Raw genomic sequence first — 12,868 nt, 5'->3', positions numbered from 1 at the left:
ACTTTATAAAAAATAGTAAATCTAAAGTTGCAGATTTTTAATAATTATCTCAGAGTTGTCAAAAATCAAAAGTTGGAGAAAAAAATAAAGTACTTTTTTCCAGCAAAAGTACTTTTTTCCAGCTTTTGTCAGCAAAGTGTTTTTTTATGTCTTATTATAAATAATAAACTAAGTAGACAAAAAGATGCATTAAGCCATAGGTCTATTAAAGTAAATGTTTATTAATATACATATGTATACATACATATCTATATTTATAGACGATTGAATTGTAAAAAACTGTAATAAATCACAAGTAATAACAGAAAAGCAATTGGAGGCAATATTAAAAGTATCAACAGCATTATGATCTCTAAATACTTAGCTGAAATTAAAGAACTAAAAGTTATTATAATAAATGGAAAAATTGAGAATAACTAATAAATGTCTGAACTAGTTAATTCCGTCAGGTGCAAAACGGACAAAGTTCTAGTTATTTTTGTTTTAAACAAAGTACATTAAACATTTACAACAGAATTTGGACCAGCAACGCAAATCTTCTTGACTTATACCTAATGAAACTACAAGGGATTGATGTTACCATGGTAAATGCTTTTGCTCGTGTTTTAACAAAATATAACAGTATTCAGAGTTTATTACAGTTGTAATTCAAACTCCTATAAATCGAAATACCATTTCATTTGAAAAATTTTTGGTTCAATGAGGGTTTAATATTTAGGATTGAACTCCAATTAACCCAACTAGATGGAAACACAAATTTTCTTAAACTGATTAAAAAGCATTTACCACTTAGCGTTATAAGTAAGTAACATAATAATAATGTAACATTAAATTTTAACATTTTCTAAACTCATCTAATGAAATAAATAAAATGTATAAACTATATAAAAAAAAAAAATTATGTTCACATTCTTATTATTACAAATGTTTTAACAGCAAAGGAAACTGCAGCAATGTCACAAAACAACAAGTAAATATAAAGAAAATTAAAAGTTCTAAGAGCAACATTATAACAGCATTATAATAGCATATATTAGCATAAACTAGCATTTATTATATAAGCAAAAAAATTTATAGCTACAGAGTATTAATATAGTTAAACACAACCTTAAACTTGAAATGTCTTTTACTTGGTACGGAAAACGTTGGTTGAGGTAGTATTAATATAACATACATTCGAGGGGATAGTCAAAATTTCAGGTGAATCAAGCATCTTAAAAATATCACCTTTTTTCCATAGAGAAGTTGTAACTTCTTTTATAAAAGAATTCTAATACAGTACTTTTCCAAAACAAAGTCTTCTTCTTTCGGATTATTATTATGATAAAAGAATCTGATGATGTAGACAAACAAACCATAACAACATTAGTATCGACCTGTTTATTTGAATAAAAAGGTAGCCATTACTATTCTGAAGCCATTACCAAAACTGATGATTATATTATTTTCTGTGAGTTCTGCGCGGTAACAGTCTTAGTTTCATCACGTTTAGGGAATGTTTTTGATTTTGCAAGAACTTCTTTTAATTTATTAAAAAATATATTTACATTATGGGAATTGAATCATGTAGCCATAGAAGGAGAAAATCCTTCATCTGTTCTAAGGGATGTCGTTTTCGAAAAATATTTATCCATTCGATACCTGTAATTGAGTCCTTGTACAACTTTTATGGAATATTTGTTTTATTAATAGTCGCCGTCTCGAAAGCTAAAAGTTGACATTCTTTTATTAAAGGCCATTGAATATTGTTGAGCAAGTCAAAAATCATTCCTTTAGTTCTAAATCTTTCTTGTCTGAGAATATTCTTTTATAATAAAAGTTCGGATTCAGTCTATTTCATGGTTTCATCAACCAGCATTTTTTATCAAATGACATAGCATTGCATATAGAATGTTGTAAGCCTTTACTCTATCTCCAATTATTATTATTTTTTTTAGATTAAAGTTAATCTTTCATGTCTTTACAGGAGGTTTCTGCCTTTAAAGTAATTATTTAATGCGTTCGAACTATTACAACATTTAAAATAATAAAAGTCAAACTTGATGTGTTTTAAGCTAAAGGAAACACTTTTTTAACGTAAAATTTACACTAAGTACGATTGAGCCGCTGTTCACTTCTAACTGTAAAGGAATGGCTTAATTCTCTCCTACCTATGCAATAAGCTGTGCAACTGGATTAAAATATTAAATGTTAAATAAGTACATCTTATACACAAGTATGTTTTAAAATTATTTAGGCGAATGATTAGGAAACAAATAAGGATTTTCATTTGCAATTTCAAAATTGCGACTAAAATTATAAAAACCTTAATTACCACGACACGTAATGTGATAAAGTCTAGGAGGTGCTATTATTTTGGATATATCATTGCGCACTAATAAATCGTTTCTTTTTTTTTAAAAATAAAACTTAAAAAATTAATTAAAAAAGTAAAGTAAGTATTTTATATTATCTTATAATATCTTATAATATCTTATAATATCTTATAATATCTTATAATATCTTATAATATCTTATAATATTTTATAATATTTTATAATACTTTATAACATTTTATAGTATTTTTTGTATTTAAATGCTGTTAATACTCATTAAATTTTTACATTTGTAACAAAAAAACACTTTATACACTAACACTAATCCTCGCTAGTTGACTTATTCGTTATCTTAACACATGACGTAATCCTAGCACTTATCAAAAATATTTGCTACGGATGGAATTTATTTAATGCAGCATACATATTTTTTTTTTAACTTTTATTATTTTTTAAATAGATTTCTTTTCAAAGATGGTTCTAGAAACATCTTTGGTTAAATTTTTTTTTTTTTAGATGGCTTACTTCCAAAGATGGTTCCAACGACAGTTTTACTTATAGCGCTTGCTGTCGAACTCTTTATAGTTTTTGTCGTTACTCTAATATTTCAAAAAGCATTTTTCAAGTTGCTGAAACATATAAAAACTTGTCGTCGTAAAAGCAAATCTAATCAATATAATTTATCATCAAAAAAAGCTAGCAATGGGGATGAAGAAACTGATATCTTAAACGGTCAAATTTAGTTTCTTTAACAGCATTATTTTAAACTGTATAGTTCATTCATGATATAGTTATATTTTAGGAAGTGTACCGATAGCCAAAACAACTAATTATAGGAAACTAATTTTATTGTTGGCGACCAAAATCATTTATTGAGTTACCCGAACGATAACACGAAGACTTATTTAGTATTTTTGTACATCCTTGGAACTCCCTACGACGTTCTATTGACGTCTCACGTCTGTAAAACTTCTAATAGACGTAATTTGGTTACTTTGCAAAGATTCTTTTAAAATTATATTACAAAAAAAAATATATATAAAACATAGCTGAAATTAATTTGAACTTCTTTTTTTTTTGTTTTTTGTCAAGTAAAGTTGGAAAACGAAACTGAAACAGTTTTAAGGTTTAAAAACAAAAAACAATCATTAAAACTTTAATTTCATAACTTAGAGAGCTGGGAGAGAACACAGAGAGCTGTTCTTCTGACATCATAGAGAGCTATTTTTCTGAAATCATAGAGAGCTATTCTTCTGACATCATAGAGAGTTGTTCTTCTGACATCAGTCAATTGAACCGACTTTAGATACTAAATTAGATAGTACTCAATATTCTTCTTACCACTATGCCTAATATTTGAAAATTATCAGAGAAAAAATTAAAGTTGTACTGAAATTCAAAAATATATCAAATCGTAAAAATAACATGTCATTTTTTAGAATTATGTCTTGCGCGCAGTTCAAGCCGTTGTAAAATAATTAAAATTGCGTTCCAATAAAAGATTATCAGGTGGTGACTAAAAATAGTTTAAATTAGATTTTAAAATCTAATTTAAAAAGTTAGATTTTAAATACCCGAAATACTAATCAAATAGGAAAAATCTACCTTTTCCAACTTTGTCGAAAGAAATATTGACAATCAACAAATCCTTTGCTTCATCAAAGACAATATTTTGTTTGCTATGCAAAACAATGCACCAAGGAATTTAAATGTCTTTTCTGAAAAAATTATATTTAGCTTATGACATCGGAAAGTTCTCAAATCCTTTAATCATTTTTTTAACAGAAATATTTTTATCGGTAACAGGTTTACTAGCATTGAAAAAAAGTTGCAGTTCAATGCACTTAAATTTTTTTATCGTTTATCTCGTTGAAAATTGACCTTTTTCTACGATACGCGTTTATTTAATAAATATGGTAAATTTGTTCAGTGAGAGTATTTTTATTATACATTGACTCACAGTGAAGTGGTTCATACTAAAAATTATGAATTTATTTTGAAAAAGAAAAGTATTTTTCAGAACTTTTACCATAACTTTGTGTTGCAATTTGTGACAGAGCATTTACGACCCATATTTATTACAAATTTATTTTAAAATATTTTAGTAAGAACTTCAACGCTTTACAGAAAATATAGACATCCAATGTTCGCCTCCGAATTGCACGTCTGTATATTGATTAGGGCTAAGTACGACATTAACTTAGGCAATGGGCATAAAAACCTGTAAATTATTTTTCAAATAAACCCGATTGACTGTTAAAGGTTTAAATCATAATTTAAAACGCACTGTGGGCCAAGGGTGAGCAAAAACACCCAAAATCAACTTTCATATTGGGGTAATAATTTTTTATAAATAAAATTTAAAAAATCCTCAGTACACCAAAACTGGTTCAATATTTTCCTTTCTGTGTTCTTTGAGCTCGGTATATCAATTTTACCACGAAAATGATAGTATTTTACTTTTCAAATAATGCTCAAAAAAAAAAAAAAAAATTAAAAAGATAAACGAGAAAAAAAAAGGTAACTTCAGAACAGTTTAACACTTTAATTTATTTAATGCACGAAAAATACAACCATAGCTGTATTTTCCATGCACTGAAAATACACCTATAGTAACCATACAGTTTGCTGATGTAGTTTATGTTTAAAACTGCCAATATAGCGGCATTGGCAACCTCTTCTAGCAGAAATTTCTAATTATTTATAACTCGTTGTTGAAAAAGTTATATTCAAGCAGGCACTATAAATTTCGCGACGAAAGCGCTTGCGATGACCATAATTATGAGAATCTTATATTAAAGTGAAAGTGTATTAACTCATAGGGTATTTTTGTGATACAATGTTGTACTTTTTTAATTACAACAACATCTTTATTAAAATGAGGACACCAGGCGGTGATAGCGCATTTTAAATAGGCACGGGCATAATTTGTCTAAAGATTTTTCCATATTTTCACTTCTCATCTAACAAAGGCATGTTTTAAAACACCTTAAATCTTATTTGTCTTAGCAGCAACGCTAAATGCTTGACTCTTGATTTTTGGTTTATCAGAAAGTTGATTATTCAGGTCTTTTTTCAACGTTTATAATTGTAGCTGGATTATTTCCTTTACACCTTTTGGTTTATTTTAAGGAGGACACGATGTGTTTTGTGGAAAGATTATTTTCCCAGAAATATATTCCATAGTTATCATTCCAATTTAAGACTTCGCCCTGAATCCCTTTCGATTCAACATTTTCAAGTAACCTTTTAGGGTAAATTTTGTCAATTGCCTTAGAAAAACTAAGAAAAAAAAATATCAACAGGAAACTTACGAGGTGCAGTGTAGGTAAAGAAATCTATAGTTTTTACTAGATTTGTAACAAAAGCTGACACAGCCTTGGAGAAAAGATTGTTAGATACTAAGTGAAGAATAGCTTTCTCTATGATCTTTTTTTCCATTATTTTACATGGTACAGAGAAAATGGAAGTTGATCTGTAGTTTGGCGGGTTAATTCTAGAGCAATTTTCAAACAATCGAGTTAAATTCGCTACAAACTAAGCCTTTAGTACTTTTTTATGCTTCATTAACTTTTTAAAAATCATAGCAAGCGGAACTACTGTTGTGTTGGTGGATGATCTATGTAGTAAATACAGATTGGAAGACCTTGCTCAACTTGTTTGAAAAAAAGCTTATAACTACAAACTTAACCGGACAAAAAGCGCAAATTGTTGATGTGATTGCTGACAACACGCTGGCTGAAGGCAAAACGTCTTTTTGAATTATTCTTGTTGTTGGCTTGGTTCTGCTCAAAAGAAAAGACAGCTAATCGAGTTTATTTTTTTAAAAGTTTTTGAATATAAATAGTATAAAAGGGGCGTTCTAGCTCAAAATTTTTCAACTATATCTATAACCATAAACTCATACTATATTTAACTATAAACTTATCTATATTCTCATTAGTCATTTCAATCATTATACTATCTTTAAAATTCTTGACTCATTTCAACTATTGTCCTAACCATAATTTCTGAGCTAAAATAAAATAATATAAAGATAATTGTAGTATAACAACCATAATATATTAATATATTATGGTTACAAACTACAAACTCTGAGCTAAAAAATATTTTTGTAATTTTTTATAAATCAATTTTTCAGACATATCAATTTTCTCAAATGATTTCACAAGTGAAATCTACGCATAAAATAAAGCATATCCTATTACAGAGAAACTTCCAGATTGTCCAACTTTTGCATCTCCAGAGTTTAATGTAACTACTAATCTCCTTCCAGTAGGAACACTAGGCATGGAATCAGTAAAATTTCTGTAAATTGAGATAGTAGTTGTAGAGTCAATTGCATCTTTTGATTGATACAATAGTCCAGATGATTCATTATTAAATGATTTAATATTTACACCGTTCCACGAAGAAAGATAAAAGTCTTCTAAACCAGATGAGGCGTATATGTCATTTAAAATATGCATACACTATTCGAATCAAATCCTTGAAATACTGTGTAACTCTGTCCTTTATATGGTGTCCAAGGTTGTATAACAGAGTTAGCATTTACTGGAGAATTGTATGAATCATACATGTGTACTCTAGATTCCCACCAACTTCCAGATACTCCAATAACATGTATTCTAATATATTTAAGATAAACACCTAGACCAGCATTGTCTTAAGTGTCTAATAATATACATTCTTTACCATAAGTTGTGTTCACAAATCTAAATGTTTCTGAGTACAAGTTAATAGATGACAATGATTGAGGTATTGATGTAGTTCTTGCAATATGGGGTTGTATCCAATATGCAACGTTTTGACTAGTTTTATTGTATAGTTGAATTACTAGACTAGTAATAAATAGTAAATCTAGTGTAAAGTATCCTCCTATTGCATTGGTTGTATGTACATTACAACCTTGTAAAGAGTTTGCATAAAATGATCCATCAAGTGGTGTAAATAAAATATCACAGGCTAAAGGAATTATATTATCTCCAACACTATCTGTAGAACTAGAATAATCTCCTATGCAAATTGAATGATCTGCGTATATTCTAAGAAATACATTACCTGGAACATTATGATTAGGATCTGATCCTTCTAATGCTAACCGTAGTTTTCTGAGAATAACAGGACCAGAAAATTGTACAAAAACTGTTGCATCAACACCTGTATTTGGTGGAATAGTCTGGTATTTTAATCCAAGGTATGTTAAACTTGAATTTGGTGTTATTCCCAATTTATTAAGATTAATTGTTTTATTATCAACATAATTTTTTGTTGCAGCATCATGTGAGCTAGTATGTTCTGCTACATTTATTAATTTATTAGAGTTCATATTAATATTACTAGCTGCATTATTTTGTCCGTCTCTCCTAATGAACATGTTAGTAGCTTGAGATATTGTTAAACTATCTACAGCTACAGCTGAAGTAGTGTCGCGTCCGAATTTAACAACAGGCATTTTAAATATAAAGAAAAAATTTTTTAACAATATATTTTTTTAAAAATTACTATAGATTTTTTTAAAATTTACCATAGATTATTAATAATATTCTGAAAATCATATCCTTCACCTAATTTTTTTAAAACATATAAACACAAGTGTCCACAGAATGAAGTATTTCCAAATTGAAATCTATCACTATCATAATAAACAGGACTTTTTAAATAATTAACAACTTCAACTGGCGGTGGTAGTCCATAAGAGTCAAAATTTAGTTTTTTATCTTCGTCTTTATATCAGCAAATCCAGTGAAATCCCTGCGTACTTAAATCTCCTGTATTTAATATTCCACATTTTTTTCTTTGTGTATTTTTAATCCTTTGGATCCATAAGAATTCTGTAATTCATCTCTTACAAATACATCTCTAAAATGTTTTATTTTTAGTTTTTTTGCTGCTTTGATCAATTGAAAATTTGTTTGTGGTTCGTTAGGTAAAATTATTCCTTCAACATTGATAAGTTTATGATAATTGTTATTTTCCATTTTTATTTATATATATTTATATTTTTGAGCTCTTTGTCTTCTTTGCCTAATTTGCCTATTTAGGCTCTTCTTTGCCTAATTTGCCTATTTTGACCTATTTGGGCTCTTTGGCCTCTTTGCCTAATTGACCTATTTGACCTATAAATTATTTACTTTTAGTTTGTAGTGTCCATATGCTAATGAGTGAATACCATCTTCTAAAATAACGCTTTTATCGTCTTCTGCGCCTAATGCTACTTTATTGATCTCTTCTGTGTAAATTTCATGTGAATGTGATCTTATTACATTCATATTCATCATCTTATTTTCTTTACTTAATAAACATTTTTTGTTATCTTCATGTGTTATATACTTTAACAACATTTTTCTTTACTCCTTTACATTTTTTGTTATCTTTTCCTTGTACTTTGTAAGAATACAACTTTGATCTGAGTCCTACAAATTCTTCAATTTGTGCTCCTCAAGTCTCATCTTTAAACATTCCTATTCTTTCTTATTAACACCAACTTTAAAATCTACATTAATAATTGCTAAGTGTTTTGGGTCAAATTCACTTGTATCAAATTTGCTTTCAAAATCTTTAGAAATATCAGCATAAAAGTCTTCTGTTTTAATTTCGTATGCTAAAGAATATGTATCTGTGAATAATAGTTTTTCTCAATCAGCATATTTATTTTTCTTTTTGTAATCATAATGAAATTCATACAATAGAGTTTTGCTCAAATCTAATATACACATTCCTAAGTAAATTGGTTTAGCATATTTTAATTTTGTTCTTTTCATATATATTGCTATTAAGTTTTCATCAAATATTGTTCTACTTTCAAAGTTCGGTTTTGATGCTAGTTTAATAGCTTCATTTCTGTCTGTTACTAATCTAATATCAATTCTGTTTTCAACATTCTCCATTGTTTTTTCAAATACTGAATTGTTCATGAATTTAAAAAAGTCTTTTTCAAAATCATTAGTTACTTTAGTTCTAAGGTTTGTATTTAGTTTAATGTATTCATTTAGCCATGCTCTTTCTTCAAACTTTATCTCTCTATGAATTTTAGTAATCTTTAATCCTAATCTTTCATACAATTTAAGATTTTCAAAATGTACTATACAATTTTTCTTATTATTTAAGTTAGGGACTAATTTTTCAACTTTATCAATATATATTCTTTCAGGTGCAAGTGGATAATCGTTATGTTTATCATGTAGATATTCAGGGTAATCTAAATCTACCTTTAGTATACATGGAATTGATTTCCAGTTTTCTATTTCATTTTTATCCATCCATTTAAACCCATGTGTTGAAAGTGGTTTACTCATTGCCCATCCATATAAAATATTAGCACCTAAATATTGGATGAATGTTGATGGTTTGCTTTGAACATACTCATCACCCATGTATTTACTATTAGAAGTTCCTAACCTAATTGATATCATACTAATTCCACCTCTTATACCTTTCTTTATCATTAGTATCATATCATAATCACTTAGCAATTCTAATTTTATTTTTGTTTTCTTCAATGCTGCATCCCAAGCTAATCTTGATGATGTATAATACCAAGCAGGGTCTAATTTATAACAATTCATACAAACATCTCTCAAATTTTCAAAGACGTCAGCTAGTAAAAGCACATCTGAAACATTGTACAAGTCATGATAATCTCTAAATGTTTTACAATTAAACTCATTCCAAACATTTTGTGCATGTGAGTAATCATCATCACTTATATCTTAATCGTTTAATTTTGAAAAGAATGATTCTTTTAGTGGTAATTGTGTCTCATTAAATCTTTTAATAGAACCAACCCAATCATATGGGTACACATCTTTTCTTGCAGCAAATCTAATTTTTTACCTGAATATAATTATTCGATATTTTTGCACTGGTCTCTTGCTAAATTCTTTGATAAAGCATCTAAACTAGAAGGCATAAATCTATAACTATCTAAGAAACGAAGTTCACGTTTAACTTCAACTTTCTTACCTTCTTTAATATACTAATCAATTTTAATTTCTCTAGAAAAGCTAATACACTTTTCTTCATTGTTTGGGATACAACTCAATTTTCCTCCTGATAATTTCTTTATAAATAAGTGAGAATCATAACCAGATAAATTGTGAAATAAGTACTATAAATTGTGAAATAAGTACTTAGTACTGGAAAGAAATATGGAATTTTATAATTTAAATTACAGTTTTGATGAGCAGCACCTCTATATTTTCTAGTAATATGACAATGGTCACCTACATTATCTTTTCCAAGATCTTCTCTACAAATGTGGCATGATACTGCTGCATTAAAATCATGCTTGTTTTCAGTAGTAAATATCATCATTTTTGGAAATTTTAATCTTGTTATAAATTTTCTTAATATTTTCTTCTAAGCTATCAACAAAAATTTGTGCAACGTCATCTGTTTCACTACTTACAGTAAATGTGACTAATTTACTTTGATAAAAGCTAAATAATTAAATGTTTGCGATCATTATTCTTTGATACATGCAAAATGTGAACTTTTGAATTTTCATAACCATATACACTGACACTGATATCTGTGTTGTTCTTTTCAAATTGCGTAACTTGGTTTAATGATACTGGAAATTCTATTTTATCCCAGTTTATTTTTTCAGCTTGATTTTTAGGCTCTTTATCTACTCATTCAGAATTTTTATCTGATGGATTTAATGCTCTAGCAATACACCAATTAAAACATTGATCATCTGTATTTTTTATATTGACTATTGCCTTTTTAGTTGCTAAGTTTTTATCAAGTGAAATATATGATTTAGCTTTTATAGGATTATACTCAATAATATTTATATCCATCTTTCCAACAGAAAAAAAATCTCCAACTTGATCCTGCTTGTTGATATAATGATAATGATTCTTAAATTTTCTGCTTTGATATTTCATAAAACTCATCTAAATCTGTTGTTTCTAATACAACTTGATTATTCGTTCTAAATGGAGCAGATGTGATTATAGTTTCTCCCGTTTTAATATCATTAGGCTCCATTTCACAATAGAAAACTATATAAAATTTAAAATTTTTATTTTCTTTTAGTACTTTAATAGCATTATTTTTAGCAGAATTTATGAAGGATAAACCATCGTTAACAGATGATTTCTTTATTTTAAATTATATTGGATTTTTGAAAAACTTATTATACAACTCTACTACTTTAGATTTAAATGCTTCAATCTTTTCATTAGCTGTTTTTTTTATTTTATCAGGAACAAAAGACATAATCCAATTTGCAATAGAATTATTTGATTCTTTTTGAGATATTGATGTACTAGTTGCAATAAAAGGTGTAGGAGTCAAAATTGTTGAAGATGATATATCTGGAATAGGATCATCTAATATATTTCTCTGTTCCGCCGATGTAGATTGCGTTTGTGTGTGCTCTTGCGCTAACGCTTCTAATAATTCTTTTTTATTCATTCTATAATAATATTTAATTTTTCGCTCTTTTGCGATTTGTTGTAATTCTTTGATTTTTTTATTTTCCATTTCTATATAGCAAGATATTTTTTTTTTTATTTTCATTTTCTTTAAATGATTTTTCAAAATAAAAAAATCTTGCCGTATTTTTATTATTAAAAATATTTACAAAGCACATGTAAATATTTTTTAAACATCGTTTATTTTTTTTATATTTATTCTGATTTTTAAATACATCCCCATCCTCGTATTCTACAATAATAAGTAATATTTCAATATTTTGCAATCTCCTGCTCTTTTGTAATTGTTAATGTTCTATATATAAAAGGTGTAGGAGTTAAAATTTCTGAAGATGTTATATCTGGAATAGGTTCATCTAGTATATTTTCCATTTTTTATATGACAAGATTTTATTTTTTTAATTTTTCAGAATTTAATACTTCAATATTAAATCCATTATCAACTTTTCCATCACGTAATTCGAGATATCTCCATCCATGCATAGTTTCACGCATAGCACTACATTATGATTTAGATATTTTAATTTCTCCTGTTTCCATGTTAGTCAATTAAACAGTGACTGATTTTTTCTTTATTGTTCTTAATCTTTCATATTTTGGATCTATTTCTTTTTCTTCTTTTTCATGATTTTTTCTAGGTCTCCCGCCTGGATTCTTCTCATTTACTTCCTTCACTAGATGTATTCTAGGTCTCCCAACTGTTCTTTTTTCATTTACTTTCTTCACTTCAGTCATAATAGATTCTTTATCTTATAACCCATTTTCCATAGCAATCATTAGCAATGTAGCGAGATTGTTAGATGTTTTTGAAATATTATTTTCTTCTAATAGATTTTTTAAACTTTTCTTTGTATATTTCAGTCTTTTAATATATAAAGAAAAAAAATTTAATTAATTTTCAAAAAAGTTTAATAAACAATATTCATTTTATTCCCGTCTGATTGAAATTCTATCAATCTATCAGATATTACAACAGCATATGCCACAGTATTTGCTGGAACAGCTGAATTAAATGTTGCTTTAATTTATACATCTATTGTTGATGATTTTAATCTTTCTGATTGTTTACTAACATCAAAAACAAAAAGTGGGTATAAATCTTTATAG

At 27.5% G+C, this 12,868-nt stretch overlaps 1 protein-coding gene across 1 annotated transcript in view; it reads left to right on the top strand.

The window, feature by feature from the left end:
* LOC105846408 (heme-binding protein 2) overlaps positions 1-3,374 on the top strand; it is a 52,809-nt gene extending 49,435 nt beyond the window's left edge. The window contains exon 4 of the mRNA XM_065807349.1: positions 2,832-3,374. Within this exon, the coding sequence (XP_065663421.1) occupies positions 2,832-3,058 (227 nt within the window). The 3' untranslated portion in view covers positions 3,059-3,374. The remainder of the gene's footprint in view (positions 1-2,831) is intronic.
* The last annotated feature ends 9,494 nt before the right edge of the window (positions 3,375-12,868 follow it).

This window comes from Hydra vulgaris, chromosome 10 (genome assembly GCF_038396675.1).
Source record: "Hydra vulgaris chromosome 10, alternate assembly HydraT2T_AEP".
In the NCBI taxonomy this organism is placed as follows: Eukaryota; Metazoa; Cnidaria; class Hydrozoa; order Anthoathecata; family Hydridae; genus Hydra; species Hydra vulgaris.
Note: the sequence above shows the minus strand (reverse complement) of the source record. Positions and strands in the feature narration are given on the sequence as shown.